The sequence below is a fragment of the Emydura macquarii genome, unplaced genomic scaffold (assembly GCF_026122565.2).
Source record: "Emydura macquarii macquarii isolate MOO-44397 ecotype Brisbane River unplaced genomic scaffold, CSIRO-AGI_Emac_v2 contig_1390, whole genome shotgun sequence".
NCBI lineage: Eukaryota > Metazoa > Chordata > Testudines > Chelidae > Emydura > Emydura macquarii.
Genome location: NW_027131527.1, coordinates 5803893 through 5827267, shown reverse-complemented (window position 1 = coordinate 5827267; position 23375 = coordinate 5803893). Strand labels below are relative to the sequence as shown.

The 23375-nt window shown below is 38.7% G+C and overlaps 1 protein-coding gene across 4 annotated transcripts in view; it reads left to right on the top strand.

The window, feature by feature from the left end:
• CCSER2 (coiled-coil serine rich protein 2) overlaps positions 1-21023 on the top strand; it is a 132253-nt gene extending 111230 nt beyond the window's left edge. For 2 of the 4 annotated variants that reach the window (XM_067552532.1, XM_067552531.1), the window contains exons 10-11: positions 5426-5510; positions 18113-18338. In XM_067552532.1, coding sequence (XP_067408633.1) covers positions 5426-5510; positions 18113-18207 — 180 coding nt within the window. In that variant the 3' untranslated portion in view covers positions 18208-18338. Of the gene's footprint in view, positions 1-5425; positions 5511-18112 lie in introns of all 4 variants that reach the window. The other 2 variants (XM_067552530.1, XM_067552529.1) reach the window with 1 other exon arrangement.
• The last annotated feature ends 2352 nt before the right edge of the window (positions 21024-23375 follow it).

Genomic DNA, 23375 nt, shown 5'->3' with positions numbered 1-23375 from the left:
TATGTTATATGTCTGCCTCTGACTCACTTGCGATGTGCAAGAGTGCTCAGTATGTGTGCAGATGTCATCCCCTGCACTTCAGAAATGTGGAGAAGTCCTTCAAACCCTCCTTGAGACAATTCATGGAGCTCATGGTAACTCTGGTCCAAGGCCAGCCTGGAGTGCTTTGAAGGATAAATTCTCAAAACTAAACCCCAGATCAGCAAAGGCCACCCAGCACCATGACACAATGCCAGTGCCACCTGTATCAGTGCAGACTGTGCCTCTTGCTAAGCCAGGAAGGCAGGCTGCTCCCAAAGCATCCTGAAGCTCCACCAAGCATGTGCTCCTGGATGTTTGGAGCCATGGTGCTTAGCACTTGTTGTTATTTTATGAACTGGGGACTCAGTGCAGTTGACTGAGTCAGGAGACACATAGGGGGCCAGCTGCTACCTGACATGCTTGAAGGCTCTGACTCCAGGCAGCCCCATGTTGCTACATCTGTATTTCCCCTTCTGTATTCATGTGCTTGAAATAGAGAGGTGGATATGGATATTGCTATATTCTTGGAAATTAGGAACAATAACTCTTGGTCTCTTTTGCGCTTACACATAATATAAGTTCCTAAATAGTCTTCTTGTCCTGTATTAGCAGGCATAGCTTCTCTTGGAGCACTCAAGTATTTTTTTGCTCTGAGGCTGATGCTCATAACTGAGACTTGGCATTCCTGTGCAGAAAGTTCTGCCCTTTACACCAACACCTCTTGCTCCAGGGGCTCTGACACAGCCAGTATCAATGCTTCATAAAGCATAAAGCTTCAGTAAGAAACGCCAGTCCTCATCCCTATCCATCAGCTATTCCAACCCCTTGAGTTAAGGAGGGCTAAGCATCAGGGTGGTGACTATAATTTGAACTTGCGTGAGATCCAGGATTGTGCAGATGCCAGCTGCATGTTCACATGGAGGGAACCACTTTAGTGACTTTGCCAGAGAGGACCCTAACTTTCCCTAGCTCATTGTCAAAAACAGCTGATTTTCAGTTAATATTGGGCCAGAAGTCTACAAGGGGCATGACTGAGAATTGCATGGCCTTAGAATTCTCCTTCAGGAGTATCATCTTGCCCTTGCATCTTGTTTTGGACTTGTGAAGATATAGAAAATCCCTTGCAGCTTATCCTGTCTTGTAAGTGGTCAAGACCCCATTCTCATGAAAAGCAAGAGATGACACTGACAGCATCTTTAGGGAGGATTCTCACCTTCCCAATTCCTTCACCTCAGAATGTATAGGTTACTTTGGTTTTGTTTTTCTCTCTTTCACTTTTTTTCTGAGGCTCATCTTTTATCTTACGATGATTATGTTGAATTGCCTTTTCTTTGAGTGTTTCTGCTCCCATACAATCAATGAATGTACCTGGGGCATTTGGAGAGCAGCATTTCTACTCAGCAGAGAGAGACACATGACAGCCAGGAGGGAATTTGGTTTACACTCTATGTGCTATGACTACCTTGAAACCTTGAGCTACAGTAGCTTAAGTTCCACGAGTCTCACCCAAGGCACTGTGACACCCAGGAAAATCTATAAAATGATACCTTTAGAGAAGCTAAAGTAAGTGATGTTTTCTTTTTCTTTTCCAACATGGCCTGCTTATTTTAAGTTCATAAGGAGGTAATCTAGCTTGGGCTAAACCTGGGAACACGGATTCTCAGCCTTTTCGACTTTTTTCATATTTAATGGGACACTGCCAGGCTGTCTAAATTAAATGATTATTTTGCAAAATTTGCTGTAATCCAAATAGAAATGTTTATCAGCATCTTCTCTGATCTTTTCTGGTCCCTGTTTTATGCTGCCTCCTGGAGTGTTGTCCTCTGAGCAAATGTTCTTTGTTGTTGTTTGTTCCCCCATTCCCCCCACTCTCCAGGGGATCATTATGTATGTAGCATGGGTAAGTTCTCTTGTCTGTTGAAACATTTTAGGTGTAAACACTGTTGTTAAAAAGCAAAATTCCCCTCTCATTAGGTATGGAAATACTTATTTTACAGCTTTTATCTTGACAATGTCCCTTTAAAATATCTCTTTTTGCTATTTTCCATCTTTAATTAAAACCAGACAATTGGTTTATACAATATAATGTATAAAACTCCTTACAACTTATTTGAAAAACAGCAAGATATGTTTCCTTACAATAAAATAAATCTTGTGACATTTGGAGTTAGTAGACTGTCCAGCCTCATGAGATTAAGCATATTTTACCCAAAACTAAACCTTTAGCATAGCAACACTCAGTGGGCTCTTTTCCAGGGCAAGATTAATATCCTGTTTGGCACACTAAGGCGATGCTTTAAATAACCACTTCAAGCAGTTGACCAAAAATGGGTAGGTAATAGCTCAAAACAAGAAATCTTTATAGTAGAGGTCCAGATTTAAGATAAAGTACTGATTTCACTCTTCCCCAGTTCCTATTACAATTCGTATGGGGGAGGCAGGGTAGGAAGATGCACCATCTCTCAGGGGAGGCTCAGTGTCCGATGTCAGTCTCTTCTAGCATGAGAATGGGTCTGAAGAATGGGTCAACAGTGACCCTAATTGTTAAATTACACTGATCAATGTCAGGCCAATCATCACTAAAACCAACATAATCCATTATATCAATCTGGATAAATTCCCAACCTTATTTATATCACTTGGGCCTTCTTGGGTGACTTATCTGCTTCTGTAATGGTGCAGTTTTCACCAACTGGTGACTCAGTGTGCGAGCAGATCATGCTTTTTGTGTCTGACCTTAGAAAAAGGAAGTCCAAGTTCTACTTAAAATTGCTTGCTTGTACTAGAACTAGCAGCAGGTTTCCAGCAAACTGTTACCTGCAGTAGAGGTAACTCTTTTGCTGACCCTTCAATAGATCTCTGGCCACAAGGTTGCTCAGTACCTTGTCCAGTAACTTGTCCAACTACTCTAGAAGACTAAGATATTCACTGAGCAAAATGAACCCCTGTATTTTAATTCTAGCTGTAACTCTGACTCTTATGCCTTAATCAAATCATTTGAACTTTCTTCCTCCATTTTTTCCATTTGTAAAATAGGGATTAATAATACTTACCTGCCCTACAAAATTATTGGAATAATTCATTTTTGTAAAATATTATAGAAGTGCTAAAAATTACCATACTATGCAAATATCTCTGCAGAGACTCAGTCCACTCTTAAAGTCTGTTAACTGCAGATGAACCAAAAACAAACAGCGGAGTTTAATTTCTTCTGGAGAAATTAGGGCCCCAAAATCTACCCCACTCTTTTTAATGTTAAACGAGTTATATTTATATTAAATTTGAAAGTAACCTGAAAGAAACATCTCACCAGCCTTTGCCAAAATCAAAGATCCTCACAAGGCCAGCCCTGTGCACGGTGTTAAAATTATAGTAACCGTGAACAGGATTCAGTTATGTTTAGAGAAATGAACATTTGTTTCATGGGCCTACCTACCTGAAGCAGCTAGGGAGAGCTCTGAACTGTTTGTGGCCTTTTTCCTACAGATGTGGAAAATGTTCCATTCTTTTGCATGCAGCTGTTGAATCTCATGTGTCTTTTAACATTTTAATAATTCGTCCGTCACTGTTTGTACCTTGTTTAAGGGAATATTTTTCTGATACCAATATCAGTGGACACGGTCCAAATTGTGCTGAGAACATTGCTGGACCTCCAGCAAACAGAAATTTGGCATCATATCACAGTCTACTCCTTGGCCAAAGCCTGTAGGAGCCTTAATGGCTACTGATTGAGGGCTCCATAAACATGTTTATATATTCAGTGTGTCTACCTGTGGCCTGGCAGGTTAAAAAGTGTTTCTGATGGAATCCTTACATTTCGAATCCAGGATCAGCTCTTAGCCTTTTATCTCATCAGTTTCTGAATACTCAGGCAGCACTTTTTGAAAATTAATCTTCTACAGTTTGATGTCATACGCTAAAGGTAGTGTTGCTTGTAAATTCTAAATATTGATCGATCACACATGGTATTATCACAGTACTTTTCAATCTTTTTGACACTCCTGTGATGAAATTTGAATAGTAACAAGTGAAATTAATGAGATTATCATAATGTTTTCTTGACCTTTTGATCATTTTATTCGTATTTAGACTATCACTGGACTAAATAAAAGAAGAGTATTTCTTTGTAAAAATAACAGCGTTGCTAAGTTTTCTTGGAAGGGAAGTCTGGTATTGCAACAATTCAGAAACTGGAGAGATTTGGCGGGGGTGGGGGAATCTTCTGTATCCTGAGAAATTCTGGAAATCACTTTTCCTCTTTCTGGTATACATATTTCATCTCCAGTTTCATAATCTTATATCTATTGTCTGTTAGTAAAAGCCACAGTTCACAGTGGTGAGTCTCCTTAAAGTCTTAACACTCATGTCTCCATACTACTCAATCTGTGAAAGCAGAGGTTTTAAGTTTTTAAATAAGTAAGATATAGTGGGTGGAAAAGTACCTGTGATTGTGGGTTGAGGTAGGACATCTGGATTATTTCGTGATTTGAGAGAGCCAGTTTGGATGGATTCTTTTAAAGGTAAGATTATGGAGAAGATGCTGGGCTGCATTAAAAAAAAAAAAGTCTGTTTATTGTCATAGGAGGCCATCACCACGATCACCTAGGGATATAACAGGACAAATCTTGCATTTCAATGAGCATTTAAAGATAGCTTTATGTATCATTTTGTGACATTGTGATCCAGTAATGGAAGATTCAAGCTACCTACAGCAAGGCATAAAGACAATGGCAAACTTCACCTATGCCCTTTTGCGTTCAGTAATTGTTCTTACCCAGATCTGAAGCATGGGGACTAAAATCCACAGTTAAGTTCATCAGAAAACCTTCTGTCATTAGTACATTTTCTTTGCAAGCTAAAGTTGATATGTCTTTACAATAAAATAGAATTGTTAAATAGGCTTATTCTGAGGTGCTTTGAAATATAACTTTTTGTCTATAAATGTTATATAAAAAAATGTTCTTTCCTCATCTTGTCTGACTTGGGGCTATTTTCAGCATAAAAAATGAACACCTAAAGCCATGTTTTCCTTTGAAATGTATTTTCTAAAAGAAAAAAACTTGTTCCCCCTCCTCCCCCCCCCCCCAAAAAAAAGGGGTGGGGGTGGGGGGGAGGCCGGGGGCAGTACATATATTTTTAAATAGAGATTTTCCATATCACAGGATCATTGATACACTGTCATACAAGGGAAGAATAAGGGATATGCCTAGTCTAATGAGGGAATCATAACTTGTCTAGGTTTGCTAATGGTTTTAATAATTTGTTGTGTTGAGATAAGCAAAGATGAATAATTGTAAATCACAGTAATATTGTATTTATCAGAAAAAGAATGTGGCTTTTGGGTGTCTTCTTTTCCCCTGTTCTCTTTTTTTATTATACTTTTTCCCCCTCTCTCTCTGCACAGGGTGGGTATTCTGCTCCCTCCTTCTCTCCCTGGCAGGGCTCATTCCAGGGCATCCCTCGGACTGTTCCACCGCACCGCAGACAGAGTGAGTCTGTACCTCTCACTCATTTCCCTCACTGTGCTCCAATAAAAATTTTCCCTTTGCACGCACTGTTCATCATGTAGCATCCTTTTTTCCCAGGCAGAAATGTACAGGCATATACAATAGTCTGTGGCCTAACCTAAGTGCTTCCTGCAGTTACTAAGCAGCTACAAGTTAAAGCTTTATAGCAATAATTCAAAGCTAATTTACTGTATTGGTTCTTAAGACCAACCTGAGTAAGCCCTTCTTTCCAATCTTGTGTAACATATATCTTGCTTCCTGCATTTCCCTTCTTTTTCTATGGTTGTTTCACACTGTCCAGTTCATATGTGTGGTCTTTCACTCATAAAATCTGCATGTGTCCATACGCAGTTGTATACATATATGCAATATGTACCTTATTAAAATCTTGGTGAGAAAAATAGTATAATTCTCACTGTAACCCAGGAAAGAGGGCTTTTTAAAATAATTTTTCAGGATGGCCTTTTTTAAACTAATATTTCTCTCTCTAAAATCTTTGTTGTGGAAAGACACCTAACGCACTGTAAACAGCTGTTCCAAAGTATGCATGATTTACTAATGTTGCTTATGTACTAGCTACTGCTTGAGCTAAAATTGTTCTACTGCCTTGGATCTGCAAAAGACAAAATTGCTGATTTTAAACTCTCTACTTATTTAGATAATAGAAAAATGGTAAGTCTTACTTTGTGCTTCAGTATTGTGAATGATCTTCTGTATATGACAAAAGAAACATAACCAATAAATAAAGCTTACATCTTATACAAATTTAATGTAATTTGCGAACTACAGTAAGTTTTGCTGATGCTCAGCTATACTGAAGTGTGTTTGGATCAGAAATACAGTAAATACATATATATAGTTATTAAAGCAAACTAATGTTTAAAATTCCAATGGCACTGTTAAACTTAAAAGTAAACTTCATCCTGGAAAACTATGAAACCTAAAATAAACTTGTACTGAAATAATTGTTTTTTTTTTTTTTTTTTAAAAAAAAGGCTCTTAAGGAAAATCTCATAATATTTAAAATATTTTAAAGGACTGTAAAAAGTATCTTGACATTTTTGTGAAAAATACTCATTTAAACAATTCAGCATGAATAAAGGCTAAGTTCTTCATAACATATTTTCTCCAGGTGCTAGTTGGACATGTTTTCACCTCATATTTTTCTTGTGTAATTTCATGTTCACAAAAGGTGTCAACTTTGTTAATGACAACAGACTGAAGTGTTCTATCCACAGGCATAGCACAAGCAGTAGCAGTGCACAATTCTTGTACTGCCCCACCAATTTGTCAGCCAGAGTCTGCAAGGATCACTTGTAGGAGTGAGGGGATTGATCAGACTCCATGGGTTCAGTTCTTGATGCTTCTGAGCATACCAACAAGGAAGTCAACAGTGTGAATGGTGACTTCTGAGGTGCCAGGCACTCATGCATTATTAACTGGACTAAGACTATTAGCTACTCTCACAGATCACTTAACTAGTAATGAAAAGATCTGTATTCCATTACCCGTTGTCTGTGCAGTTCAGCCCCATATCTTTTTTCCTTTAACATTAGCACAGGTTTTTTTAAATCAGTAATACTGTATTAAGTTGCCCTAAAATAATCTATTTTGTATGTGCTTTGATCTTCATCTTTGATCTCCGGTTCTATCATTACATGTGACTACATTGCTGCTTGCTTTCTGCAAAGACAACAGATGAAAGTCAATAATAGACTAATTAGGATGAAGTGTAATAGGCGTATTATGCAGAAGGATAAATCTGTTTTCTGTAGTTGTCTGGATGTTCCTGGCTTTGTTGCTGCAAGTCTTACTGTTAGGCTTGATCAGGAATGTATATAATGAAGCTAGAAGTGTGGAGATACGAAATCATCATTTTTCTGTGTATATCTTAAAATATACCATATTTACCAGCACACTTGCCAAACCATGCTCTATAGCATCATTTTTTAAAACATTCCCTCCAGAAGATAATAGTACCAGGAATAGCATTTCTAGCCCTATCTAATCAGTATTTGTAGCACAGTCATGTTATTCCCAGAAAATAGCATTTGCCAGGGCGTAATTCCAAAAGTGGCATTATAAAGCAGGTATGGGACTTGGTGTCACCAGTAGATAGAGAGCCTAGACTGCGGTTATTGTGACTCTTCTACTGCATTACTGTGGGAAAATGGTAGGGGACCCTGTTATATGCTTGGTTTAAGCATAAGCTGGTTTAAACTCAGCTATGTTTCTGTTTGGTGATCTTTGATTCCCGTAGTCCTCTTCAATCAATTTCTTCTAGTAACTATTTCTTCTGGAGGCCAACCTAGAAGTATCATCTGCAATCTACTACCAGCTGTGGATGTTGCAAAATTTTACCAACCATCAGAACTTCGTTATACACCCTGTGATAATGACAGCAGTCTGTTTGCACATAAATGCAATTTTAGACTATCAAGATATAAAGCTATGAAATTGTCTGTTGTTTATACGGTTCCAGTGTGCTGCTGCTTTGCAGAACAAATAAGATCCTGCTACCAAAATTTTCAATCCAACCATCTGGTTAGCACTAACAATCAAGCTAACAGATTTTAGTCCTAAATTTGCCAAATGTGCCTTCCTTAATATTGTGTGCTGTGTTAGTGAACATATTGTTGAGTGTATGTTTTGAGTTTTACTGAAAGTTAACATGAAAGTGAAAGTAAATATTGCAGAATCATTAACTCTGAATATCATTTCAAGATCCTGTGATATAATTCAATATTTTAGCCTGTGCAATCATTTGTCCAGTAAAAGATGTGATTTGTTTATATGCCATTTCCAGGAACAAAATTGGATATCTTATTATATTCGTATTGCTCCCAATACTATGTATCATGAAAGTTCAAATCTTACATATTCCCTTCAGTGTTTTTCCTCTTGGTAATATATACAATCAGTTGCTGCTACTCTGGATTTTTTTTATGTGAACTCTCCCCAATTCAGTTTAAAACTTTTGTATCAAAATTTGGGGGTTCCAGAGAAGCATACCATTAATGACAGACACTCTAGCAATTTAGTTTTTAGGATAAAAAATTTTGAGTAACAGCTAACAGAGCATTTTGAAACCCAAGCATATAATAGTAATTTCTCTAGGCAACTGGTTTAAGTACTCATCGCAACGCAAGCACACTTAACTGAAAAGCAGAGTATTGTTTTTTGGGGGTTGGTTACACAGATAACATTGTACTGATGCAGTGCTCAAGTTCAGGACATCTTTAATTACCAGACACTTGTCAGAGTCTTTTCTAGACTCTGTATATGAGTTGCAGGTGAAAGAAAGCTAAGCAATGCTGGCTTTATACCATCAACAAGAATAAGCTGTTGTATGCATTTTGATTATAATTCTTTCAGTAGTGTTTTGTCCTAGAATCATAGGGTTAGGAGGGACCACAAGGGTCATCTGATCTAACTCCCTGACAAGATGCAGGATTTGTTGTGTCTAAAGCCAAGACAGATGACTATCCAGCCTTCTTTTGAAAACCGTGATACGGTTTAGATTTTTTTCAGACTTTTTAAAAGCAAATGCTCACGTAACCTCATGAGATGTTCCCCTAAGAAACAATAAATCTTTTGGTCAGTTTAAAAGTATTAATCCTCACTGGCCAATTTAGGATGCTTTGCATTTCTGAGAGCTACACAAGATAGTACGCTTAGCCAAGTAAGACTGCTTCAGAATACTAGTGAACCCTGGATGCTACCTGCTTGGTGGTGAGAGAATGATTTAAATATTGAAAATATTCTGTGACACAAATGTACTACACAGTGCATTTGTGTGTGTTGTTTATACCTTGATTTCAGTACTGAGAATTAACTTTCTAAAAAGTTAATTTTAAGGAAAATGTGGTGTAGCTGTTTTTTCAGAGAAGTGTCAAATTTGAAGAGCAAAAGATCTGGAAACATTTAAAATGTGCTTTATACTTGTTTGTTTAGTTGTAACATATTTATAAACAAAGATTTAATCAGACCCTTTATATGAGCATGCACACATCTGCACAGATACACAAAATACATGCCGTGATGTAGTAAAGTTTTTATTGCTATGCTTTGGGGTGATATTATTGCTCACAGGTGAAGCAGCAATGGATTTTACAGAAACCACTCCCAAACAAGTACCAATCAACCTTTGTCACACAGTACTATTAAGTATTTTGCATATGCTACACATATCTAACATTTCAAATATAATTTTTCTGGTAAGGTTTAAAGAAATTGGGATGGTGTTTTATGTACGTCTGTAAAGTGAGGCTCACTTACTGCCTTGAGTATTATGATACAGTGTTCAGTAATAGAGAAATAAGATAGCTAATTTAAAAAAAAGAAAAAAATAACCCTCTAAAAATGTTCTAGGCATAAAAATGTCCTGACTTGAAGATCTGATATTGTGGTTCTTTCCATGGGTTGAGGCAAGATTTCTCACACTGGAAAGCTGGAAATAACTTTACACCATTGGAAAGTGATTTCTTCAATTGAAGGGTTGTAAAATATTAGATATTTGCCCTCCCAAGAGAATTTATTTCCCATTTGGCCAGGATAACAGGAAGGAAGGAAATTCTGCATTTGGGCAGAAATGTTTTTGTGGCAACTTGATTTTAGAAAACCAAAACCAAACGGGTTGGTTGAATCTGCTCAAAGTTATTGAATGTTACAAGGGAGGCCCAGGGAAAATAAATAGGCAGTGCAAGTAACATAGCAAAAATTATATGTTAAATAAACTTTATTGTATGGATCTGCAGTTTATCACATGATGTACTTGATCACTGTATGTGTGATGTGCATGTGTATGTGTAAATTTATGAGCATGCACATTCACTATAACAAATTATGTTAAATACTGTCAATAATACTTTAATTATTACCATAAGAGGCTAAATTTATTAAAGCCCTAAAGTAAATGGAGTAAAGTCTTTTTCTGGTAAATATCTTACGATAAGTATTACATGTAGAGTGGTCTCTTAGAGCATACTATTATCTTTGTTGGAAGCTGGGCTTACAGTAGATGTGAACATGCAAATGAAGGGGAAAGAAGTTACAATTCAGTCATGGCAATTGCTCATTGTTGTGTCTTGGTCCTCTGACATCATTGTCCTTGTCTTTTTTTCTTGTCTCTGCTTTCCCATTATGCCATTGGCAAGGAGTTGAGAAGTTAGTCCATTACTTCTGTGATAAAGCGTGGTACAGTACAACTTCAGATTTCTTCCCATCTCCTCCTCGCACATCTCTACTGTTGTTTTCGCGCCCAGCATGATGCATGCCTATCAAAGCCATGCATGCAGTCCTCAAGTCATTTTCCCCACTTCAAAATATTAATGAGAAAAAACACTGCCTTATTTGTTCCATGAAAGCATTCTATCTAGAATTGAGATCAGAGATACAGCTATGTCTTTAAATATAACAAGATTATTAGCACAATGAACCTTAAAGTAATGGTGCTTTATTACTGTCTTTCTCATGCCCAAATTGTCTTAAATATTTTGTATTAATAAATGACACTAAGCTTATTTGCAAATTGTCTCAGTGCTGGAAATTATCATAGTGACTCAGTTAATACAATGTTTTAGTGGAGATTCTTTTCATGGATAAATTAAATATTTCTTTCTGGCTGTGACACCACCCCGATAGATTTCTTCTGGAGGAGTTAAGAGTAATTGTGCTTTATGTGTTTCTGCTACTGTGGCAGGGATTGCATTTAATCCTTTAATTGGAGAACCTAACAATTCACTGATGGGTGTAAAATTCTTGGCACTCTTGCCATTATAGAAATAAGTCTGTTGCTTTTCTTGTTATAAGTGGAATGTGTGCACAAATTCTGTTACATACTGTGCTTGAATTTTTGTGAGGACTGACTTTCCTCAGTTACATGATAGTAGTAATACATCATTCATAGAAACCTAAAAATAATGTAATTATATTTATATGCACTTGGTCACTCTGTACATCAAACAACTATAAAGCCTATGAGTATGATCCTCTATACTTGGTCATGATCAATCACGGTCTGAAATAGACTCCAAAATATTTGCGATCATATGGAGCAATGAAAAGGTGCTGAACTGGTTCCATGCAGTAAAACACTATTACTAGTGGATAGGACATTGGATTTTTTTCTTGCTCATATTTCATTGGGAGACTGTAGTACTAGACATCTCATAGCTAATCACTTAATCACAGTCTACTGCTAATTTCATATAAATAGAGGGGGAAATGAGTATAATACAAAGGAACAAAATGCAAATGGTAGAAAATATAGATTTGCACTAACAAACATCTTGTGAACATTACTTAACTCATTTCAAAAGTAGCCCCCTCCTCTTTTTATAAAAATTACTCGTCTTACACACGGTTTTGAATGTTAACATACTTTGATCTGAGTAGGTGACATCCAGTTATATTTCTGTCAGGTACTAGTTAAATTAATACATTAACAGAACCCATCATCTTTTGTTTACAATGGTTGCTAAATTTTGGATGAATCCTAACCTATACTCTTTTTAATTTGCCACAACAGAAGCAATTCTGGGCTGGAGAAGTGTAGTTGCTGTGGGAGCCAGGTACACAGTGATGTGTAAATATTTTGGCTGCCCCATAGCCATGCTTTCAATTACCCTATCATTAATTCAAACTAGTATCCTTCTTTTCTTTCCTCTCACCTAAACAATCATTGAACTACCGGTACCTCTACAGAAGTTTAAAATGTGATGCTCACTTTTTAACCAGAGAAGTCAATCTGCTGAGTAAAGTTAAGCATTATTATTTGTGGTATTGGATATATATTAACTTCCTAATGCTTAAGTACACAAACACTTGTATTGATATGTTTGAATTTTCCCTGTCTGAAAATTCTCAACAAAGTCGTCATTCTTCTTCAAGTGATGGTCTCTATTGTATTCCACTGAGGGTTATGTGCATGCACCCGGAGCTTTCCAAAGTAGTAGTGTCCGTCCGTCTGCACATGTGCCCTTGCATTGCCTCATGGTTTTGCCTGAGGCAATAAAGGCTGGGGCGGACCAACCACGTCTTCAGTTCCTTCTCACCACCTATGGTCGAAGTCAGAGCTTCTGCCTTTTCTCTGATCCTTTATGACGCACGTTCCAAACGTTCCATAAAAACTGTTTTTATTCTTGTATATAGTTCAGATTTTACTGATTTTTGTAGTAGTTTTAATGTTCCTAGTAATTTTTATAGGATTAAGGATTTTGGAATGCTGCTTCGGTGGTTATCCACCAACCCCCCAGCACCCATGTCTGGGTACTGGATTGTGCTGAAGACACCGGGATTCACGGTCTGCTCTTCCTGTCCTTGCTCATTTTAGCTCAGCAACAAGCACCAATGCTGTTTGTACTGCTTGAGGGAAGGCCACATGGCGTCCAGATGCAGTATATGCCTCTTGTTCCCTGCCCGCACCCGGGAAGGCCTGGCACTACGGCTTAAGAAGCACCTCGTGGAGGTCACTATGGTGCCACAGTCGGATCCTGGCTGGGAAGCCCCCACTATACATCACTCTGAGCAGTCCAGGAGTCCCAGTCCAGATCCGTCAGTACCAGCACTATGGACCCATGCCAGGGTCTTGCCATGAAACATAGAAACGTGCATAAGTATGGCAGTAAATGTTTCTCCAGATCCAAGAAAGAGGCTGTATTGTCCACACGTTCCGGTCATGAAGGAGGGGTGTGTTCCATGGCTCACAAGAGTGAGAAGTTACATAATTCACCAGATCCACTGGTCCAGGTCCCTGAACTGCACACCCCTCCTGATTGGCACTGAGGCAGGCCCCCTTACCGGCCCCGGTTCCATCCGTGGACTGGGTGCTATTAACACTGAGGAGAATCGGATGTGCTCCTGTGCCTCATGAACTGTTTTCTCTGGATTGGATGAGGTTTCAGTCTGTTCCAGTCCATTCGCCTGCTAAGAGAGCCCCCTCTCCTACATTGGATCTGCTTCGCTCTAGTTATGTTCCTAAAGCACACCCCATCTCATCAGCACCCCTGTTTGTACAGGACTCTGGTTCCTCTGAGTCTGAGGATTTGGTCACTATGCAAGGTCTGCTGCTTCCATTCTGAAGGCATGCCTACCAGAGGGTTCCGACAGCACTGTGGCAGTACCATTCCTTTCTCAGCCCAGGAGCCATTGGTATCCAGCTCCATGGACTGTGCCTCAGCAACAGCAGGATCAACCAGGTTGGCCATATTAGAGCTTGTGGCCCCAACATTTGCCTTCAGAACTATCTCACTCAACCCAGGAGGAATTCCCTGTCTAACCACTCCATCTTTCATCAAGTAGACATTCAGAACCAGGGCTGGATGATGCGCTGGTCATCCTGGCTCTGACGGTACTGACAGATCCAGAGAGGTTCCCCTTGTCGTCCCCAGATGTGGCTGTGTCATCTGTGCCCTTCTCTCCCCTGGATGATTACCATCAATTTCAGGAGTTGCTCATCAGAATAGCTAATGCTCTTCAGATCCTGCTGGAGGAGGTGCAGGACAGTCAGCACCAATAACTAGACATTTTGCCTGCATTGATCCTAGTCAGAGTAGCACTACTAATCAACGACTCCATTTTCCAACCAGCAAACATAGTGTGGCATATCCTCTGAAAAGGGCAGAAAAGAGGTACTATGTCCCCTCCATGAGGTCTGAGTTTCTGTTCTCCCTTCCTCCACCTAATGCCTTTGTGATCCAGGCTGCGGTGGAGCAGGAAAGGTAACAGCGTCCATGCTCCACCTCCTCTGACAAGGAGGGCAAGAAGTCAGACCTTATGGGTAGAAAGGTCTTTTTCTCAGCCAGCTTCTAGTTCTGTATCTCAAATTACTTAGTACTGGTGGCCAAATATGACTTTTTGAACTATGGAACAGATGGCGGATTTTGCAGATAAACTACCTCAACAAGATTGTGCCTGCTTCCAGGCTATTTTGGAGGAGGGCAAGTTGGCCTTCAGGACTGTACTTCAGTCTGCAGTTCCGTCTACAAACACTTATTCATACCCAGTGGTGACTGGAATCCTCATGAGGAGGGAATCCTGGCTACATTCCTCAGGCTTCCCTACAGAGGTTCAGAGCACAATTGAGGACTTCCCTTTTGATGAATCACACCTCTTCAACCAGAAGATGGATGATTCATTACACTCACTAAAAAAACCTCTAGAGCCACCCTGTGATCCCTACTCATATATATGCCAGTGCCGAAATGAAAATTTTACCACCCACCGCCTACACAACACTATAGAACTCCCCAGTTCTACCGCCAACAAACATACGAACCCCCCACAGAAGTGACTGAAGGTCCACAGGTTTCATCTGCCTCGTCTGCCAGTGCAGCCCTCTATGCAGCACACCCAATCTTTGCATAAGTGATATTTGAGTGCATCTAGAGAGACATCAACCACTTTGCACCCCAATGCTCTTGCCAACCACCCCCTTTGAGAGCATATCAAACTCTTTCTACCAGCATGGAACGTGATAACAATAGACAAGTGGGTCCTGGATGTCATTCAAGATGGCTATACAATGAGTTTGACACTGCCTTCTCCATGCCCTTCACCCTGAGCCTGTTTCAAGGATCACTCTCACAACAGTATTCTTACCATAGTGGTGGACTCCCTCCTGCAGAGAGGAGCAGTGGAACCAGTCCCTGCAGTCTTTCATAACACAGGGTTGTATTCCAGATATTTCCTGGTGCCCAAAAAGAAAGGAAGGTGGAGACCTATCTTGGATCTCTGACACTTCAATCATTCCATTCACAAACCGAAGCTCGGGAATCAGTGTCCCAGCTCCTTTGACTCCTCTCCTCCCTTGGGGTGAGTGAGAATGTCAAATAATCAACTTTGCACATCACACAATCCATGGAATTCATCAGAGCATGCATTGAAGTGGTCTCCACATGCGCTTTCCTGCTGAAAGATAGGTTCCAGAGTCTACTGGACCTGATCGTTTTAGTGACATTAAACCCCTTGGTCTCAGCCAGAGCCAGAACTTGCCTTTCCCTCCTTGGTCCAATGGCAGCATACACATATGTCAGGGCCTTTGCTTGCCCGAGCTTCTGCTGTCTACAGCTATGACTGCAAGGAGCCTATTCCCCCATGCACCGACCCATGGACACCGTTCTCAGAATCCCACCAGAGGTCATTGCCTCTCTCTAATGGTGGACAGGCCCACTCCAAGTCTGCTTCGGAATGCCTTTCCTACCACCCTCACCGAGCATGACAGTCATGACAGACATCTCGCTCGCTGGCTGGGATGCACACATGGGAGATCGCCAAGATGCAAAGAACTTGGACTGCTGAAGAAGCCAGGATGCACATCAATGTCCTGGAACTTCAGGCAGTATACAAGGCATGCCATGCGTTTTTACCATCCATCCATTCTTGTCATGTCGGACAACACAACTATGGTTTACTACATAAATGAGCAAGGAGGCCCAAGGCCCCAGCTCTGTGAATGGAAGCAGTGCGCCTTTGGACATGGTGCATTGTACACCGTATTCTCTTGTTGCAGCCTAAATTTCCAAGTACTAAAAATGTGGCCCACTGTTTAAAATGAATCACAAAGAGCCAAACACTGATCTCACAAATATGACTTCAGTGGTGTTACTCCTGATTTATGCCACTGAAAAATCAGAATAAGGCTCAAATCAGCAACAAATAGTTTATCACAAAAGGGGAGTTCCACTTTATTCCACTGAGAGCTATGCACGTGTGTCATGCACCCAGAGCCAGAGCTTTTCAAAGTAGTAATTTCCATTGGGCTGCACATGCGCCCTTGCGTTGCCTCATGCTTTCACCCGAAATAATAAAGGGTGGGGCAGACTGACCGCATCTTCGGTTCCTTCACCGCAGATCTACCAGATCTGCAGCAGAGGGGAAAGAGGGTGGGACTGGAATACAGATAGGGACCACACATCTCAAACCTTCAGTCACAGGTAAGCAACCTCCCTTTCTTTTTTGAATGATAGTCACTATTGTATTTCACTGAGGGTGATTAAGAAGCAGAGCTTAGCTAGGAGAAGGGTGTGGGGCAGATGACAAAACTGTGGAATGGAGAACCGCTGCACCAAATGAGGCATCCATTGCGAAATCATGCACAAGAGCATAGTGACAAGAAAAGGTGTGTACCAAACTCCATGTGGCCTCCTTATATATGTCCATAGTAAGCATGTCGTGGAGTGCAGCAGTAGTTGCTGCCTGTGCTCTTGTGGAATGGGCCTATATTCCCTCTGGTGGGGGCCATCCCGATAGTTTGATAGCAAAATGTAATGCACCCTGAGACCCACTTTGAGATTCTCTGGGTGGAGATGGTCTGCCCTTTTAGTCTCTCTGCTGTAATATTGGTGAAAAAGTTCACTCAAAGTGGTCTAATGACAAATGTTGCTCCTGGTTTACTGATTTATTGTAATAGTGATGACACTATTATCTACATGTTATATACATAGAATCAGACAAAAATGAGTGTGTTTTGGAAGAATTTGATTATTTTCTGCTTCTCTATTTAGTCATCTTCAAAATGAGACTTGACTGTAGTAGTTCATCTTTTAAAAAGGAAAAGTAGAAAGTTATCCAAACTGAGTGATATTGAATTTTAATAGCTAAGTGCACTATGGTTGGCTTTATTTAAAAAAAGACTCAAGCAATTCTTCTAAGATCAGTGCACAAACTCAAGATTGAGAAAGTTTTTGTTGATTTCTGCACACAAGAGTTTAGTTTAAAAAGCAAAATGTCACATTAATCTTTGAAGTCTTTTTACAGGGAAGAGTAAAGAAAAAATAGAAATGACCCAGAAGAGGTATTGGCAATTCTTTTGTTTATAATAATAGAATCTCCTTCAGATAAAATGTAGAGTCTTCATTAAACCATATTTATCTGGTGATGAATGTGATACATAGTCTTCAGCCTGAGATACTGTTCAACAAAACAAAATTACATAGTGTATCTCCATCAGTTTGTTTGAATAGCCTTTAGGATAAAACAGCTATATAAATCTAGTCAATAACCTAATTAGGACAAGCTTATATCAAGTCTTCTGTCCTCCGCTCACCAAGAAAATTAAATCTTTAGAAGTAGTGTCTTTAGAATGCACTTCAAACACAAATTTGTCCAGTAAAGTCCTTACCCACTCTTAAAAATCTTTAAAATTGATGAAAGGCTTGGGATACCTAATTGGAATGTGCACCAGGCAGAAGAGAAAAGATACATGTAATCTAACAAATGACAGTTTATTAGCTATTAAAAGGCCACTTGCATCTGAATTTACAAGTTCTCAGACTCTGTTACATTTACTGCAGTGCAATACAATTAAAGAACAAAACAAAATATTTCATAGTTTTTGCTTCAAATCAATCAATAAGTTTCTCTCCTTGTCTTTCATTTTGTTTTGAGATGTATATTTTCATGCTGGAATACTTTTTTTGTGCACAATTTACCAGTCCCACTTGTGTGTGTTCCATGGATCAACTTTTTTAACACAAAAACTGAATGTATAAGCATCAAGCACGAGATCCGCACATCTTGAGTTCAAAATGTTAACTATATACATTTCCCTAGTCTAATATGTTAACATCTTTTTGTTTTAACAGCCTCAAGTACTACAGCCTTCCAGCAGCCTTCCCAGTTCCACAGACCTCGCCCAGGGAAAATTAATAAAAATACCACATATCGAGGTCCACAGTGAATACCCTAAACAGGGCCTGCTTGAAAACGACTATCATCACAGTCAAAATGCTGCAAATGGCGCTCTCACAAATAGCCTGAATGAGTTGAACATTTTGCTGAGTACACGTTTCAATATAAAGGAACTGAATGAGAATGCACCTTTTGAGGAGAATTTGAAGGTTAAAAAGAGTGCTAAAGAACCTGGAGAGCTGACTAGGAATGAAGATAGTATACTACACTCTTTTCCCTCTTCTTTTCAGACACCTACCCAAGTGGATACAAGAGAGGTGCAGACTAAGTTAGTTGTGAAAAGTCGACCTTCATCCCCAAACCAGGCTTTTCAGCCAAAGACTTTAAGAGCTTCAAAGGCCCCAAACCAGAATGCTTTAGTGCCTCCTACAGTACCTATTACTGCACCATCTCCAAACTGCTCCACTGCTTCCAAGCAGCTTGAGCTACCCCCACCATGTAGTGCAATACAGCTACAACCAACCTCTAGTCAGACAAACCTAACGAGTAAACAGAGTCAGAGAATTTCTAAACTTCGCCCACCAACTGTTTCCTTTCTTAAATCTAAGCAAATAAACAGCCCAAAATCTGTGTTGATATCTCCAGAACCTCAGAACTCCCATTCCAAGACTAACATCCCAAGATCACTAGCACAAAGAAAGGAAAATGTGCAAAATCAGAATACCGATTTGCGTTCTGGGGATAGTTTGGCCTCTAATCGGCATTCCCGCCTCCCTAAACCAAAGACCCATTAAAAACATAACATCCATAGGCACATCTCATTGGAATGAATCATACATCAATTGCTTACCACATATTGACTGCCTTAGTTATGGCTTCGTTATCCAAATCCTGAATGAGTATTAAAGGTGGAATCTGTCATTAATATTTGCCTATTCAAATCTGACCTGTTTGGAACTTGATGCTATCAGAATCTGTGCAGCTTCTCTTAAAAGAACAGAATGATTTATTCCTAAATGTATCTGCGGCCTGCATTAGCAACTTGATTACATTGCCCATCTGTCTCTCCTAATAACTTAAATGCTGAAGCCTGTGTTGACCACTAAGCACTTTTCCAGTGTTCTTCACTATACATTTGAGGAGAATAGGTTGCTTGCAGAAATCATTTCTTGTCTTTATTTATTAATTTGGACTAGACAGCAAAATCACTATTCAATCTAATCTCAGTTCTGACTATCAGTTAGGTTATAGCGGTGGAAAATAATACAAAGACCTAATCTATTAGCATATCTTTTCCTGGCCATAATTTGACTCTGTATTCCAGAGGCCTATGCAAAATCTTCATATTTATCAAAATTATCTCAAGACTTTAGTGACATGTATTTCAATGTTTTAAATTTAGATTTTTTTTCCCTACAGGCATCAGAATGTTGCTCTATTTGCTTTTGTGCTCATTTTCACCATTCACAGATGGCAAGCTGATCTCACAGGGTGAAATGGCTCTTTATTGCACAGAAACATCCATCCATTCTTGCACTGTAGTGAAATTGTATGCTTTTGTGGTGGTGAATAGACATTATTGGGTAAATTTTTGAAACACAGTGCTAAGGATATTTGTGCAAAAATCTGCTAATGCAGGTGGTTTTGAGATGGTACGCAATGAGCCTTTGGGGATAAGGGGTACATGACACCTATGCTGAGGTTTCACAACATACATTTTAATTAAGAACTTTTTAACTTTATTGTGCTATTTTTGTATTTATTGACTTCCTGTTTACTATTAGAAGACTCTGAAGTATCTGACTTGAACTGTTTGCACAAAACTTGGGCTTGTGTGGGGATTTGAACTTATTTGACATAATAAAAATTGTTTAAAAAAACCCTACTTTTTACTAATATACACAGCTTTGCTTTGAGCAATCCTATGATGGCGTAATCAGAGCTGGTACTCTGAGTATTTCAGAGAAGGGTACTTTTTTTTTTTTTCTGGGAAGGAACTTAGTGGAGAAATAAAATAAGGAAAAATATTTCTGCAATCCAGGAAAGTGTTTTTCTAAAGGTAGTCTTCAAATATTTGTCTGTCACATGCCAACTATGGGGCCAGAAAGCTTATAAACATACACACTAAGGGTTGAGTAAGTGCATATCCGAAAAAGTGTTCCAAAAATTTACCCTTGTATCCCACAAAATCATTGTATCTTGTTTTCTTTAGCTTATGTGTATCTGAGACTCAAGACTATAAGCAGAACACTGTCAGAATTAGTATTTTCAAAAACTTATTCTCCAGTGTGTAATAAAACAGAGAAACAAAACATAGTAACACTGTGTTCTAGCCTTTGCTGAAGGAAGATGTATTACATTATGCTTTTCCAGGGAATATATTGTGTGTGTATACATTCACAGGAACCTTCAATAATAAACTCTGGCCCTTCTTAAGCCAAGGAGGGCTATCCCAGTGAAAAATGACAAGTGACAAATGTTTGACAGAAGGCACATGAAGAATGCAAGCAAAGTGCTCACTTTGTGAAAGAAACCCATAAATACACTTTGTTTAATCTGTTCATTTCACGTCTGGTTATACAGTTCTAAAATGAAACAGAACCATGTTTTTTGTTAATTCTTATGGAAAAAATCTACTTAGCATTAATGTTGCAGTAGATGTTATACAAGTTGATCAATTCAAGTCCCAGCACAATACTACTGTTATAATAATCATTAAGTGTTTTCCTTCTAGAAAGGCCCTGACTATCCTATTTGCTATCCTGAAGCAGACTAGGCCTTTATATTTGAGGAGTAAATAAAACCAACTTTGTATATATTGATAAAATTAACTCCGGACAGTTGACTGTTTCTCCAGAGTTTGAAGACTGCTGATGGAATGATCAGGTTCTTGGTTCATTTTCAGGTCTGTATAGATTTGTATGGAAGTTTGGAAAGCTGACTTTCCTTAAAGAGAAGGTGATTTTAATTTTATACAGTTTGTCTAAGGAGAGATTATTTTCATTTCAAGGAATGTTGTTGGTATAGAGAGATTTCAGAGTGGATTGTGTTACTCCCTCCTTCTCCACTCTCACCCTGAAGTTTCCACCAGTTGGATATACTTTTTAAAAGATAGTAAAATAAACAAATTTGATTAAAAAAAAAAAAATCTGCACCTTTACTGATTTTAAGGTACCAAGAAAAGAATCCATCAAGGTTTTCATAAAAATACAAAATAGTTTTTAAGATGTATTTTGGGGTAGGGAGAGTTATTTCTGTTTCTATAAAAACTTCAGTAAGAGAGATTCCTTGATGTGAAAATGGGTGTGGGTGTGTGTGGGTGTGTGTGTGTGTGTACACAGACGCATATTCACAGTCCCTGTTTTACCCTAACAAACTAGTAAATAAGAAAGTGTCATGGGTAGCAGAGCTGCTATATGTAAGAGGCCATGATGCTAGTCTAAATTGCAGTTGTGTTCAGTTGAAACTCTTTACTAAACATTCATCCACCTAAACACAATTACATATTTCTGCTACTACCATGACTCTGCCAAGGATGGTTCCAGTGTACGTACAGAAAGTCCAGAGCATGATGATGATCAACTGGAAGAGAAGTAATAAGGTGAAACTGACATCTCACGCCAGTGAAAGGGGAGGGGGAGAAATTATGGTGCTGTATGGAACTCACTCTGAAATGGAAAAAACTACCTTATTTAAAGATGGGTATGTTTCATCAGTAATGGTACAGATTTTAAATAAATAATATAAAGGGTTAGATGTATCTGAACTTTTTTTAGGTTTCTAAAATTGGTTATTGCTGACTTTTTACTCAGTTTCAGGTCTCAGACACTCTTTTGTGCAATACTCACAAAAGTATTAAACTACCGTTCAGTATGTGTATAAAGAAGAGACCAAACAATTACATATTTTAACGAGAATAAACACAAAAGGAGAAGAAAAACAAAATGCACTTTAAATGAGCTTTATTGCTTGGAGTTGTGCCTAAAATAATCTAAATGTCTCCTGTTGTGTGTGGCTTTTTGTTTGAAATGAATTTTCCTGCAAGTGTTGCTGTTTCCGAGGTATCTTTACATCACCTAACAGAATTCATGTACACTTGAGCATGTAAAAAAATCCATATACTAAAGTTTTCATTGTGCATTGATTTTAGTTTTTTAATCATGGTATTTTAACACCAATACAACCCAACCCCTTGCCCCTTTCCCCCCCACCTCTCCTCAAAATGGCACTTCCTTAATCCCATTTGAAGTCAATGGCAAAACTTTCATGGGACTAGTATTTTTGGAGAATGTTCCTAGAATATACTGTGGAGACATTAATGAAAAACCATATGTAATACTAACCCCAGGGGCTAGTGGAAGTAATCACTTACATTGCCACTGAAAGTCCCAAAAATCCACTGAACATCTTTTCACACAGTTCATATAAAAATGGTTCTAAAGTTCAAAATGAGACTGCAAGGAGGTTCAACTAGACTGCATCATATCAGTAAAAAGCAGTCCATTTTTGGTCTTAACTTCTGTCTTATTGTAAAGAAGTTAAAAAACTTAAATACCATTTGATTGGTTTATTTTGTTTGCATGTCACTACCATAAGACATCCATATACTGTTTTATTGCATGTCTGGGGTGGGGGAAGCTTCAGTTTTTGCACAGTACATAATACTCTTAATATGGACATTTTCATACCATGAAAATGGAAATCCACTCTTGAATTGGGCTGCCATAGCTATTCTTTTACATTTCATCATAGTGGCTGGCTCTAAGGAGAGTGGATTTTAATAGATCATGTTGGTAGGCATGAGTTTTATAATAATCTACAACCATGCCATCAAGGAAATTCAAGAGTACTTCAATCACTGTTGTGATAAAGCTGCTCACTGCCTATTTAACTGTAAAAGCACTACCATAAAAACAATGTTAACTCCAGTGTTGGTATTTAAAGTCTTACATTTAGTATTGGCTACAAAAATTTCCTTAATGTCTACATTGTTGTTTTTCCTTTATTTTTTAAACCAATTCAGAGAAAATATTGTATATTGGAATTTGCTTGTAAAGTTGAGTTAAAAACCTGTATGTAAAGATTCTTTCCTTTGTGTTGCGCTAGTGAATACAAATAAAATAAATAATTCTAAGTATCCCATTCCCTCTACATTCACTTTGCCTACTTCATTCCACTGTATACCTTCACTGTGAAAAGTTAGAATGCCGAAGAAAG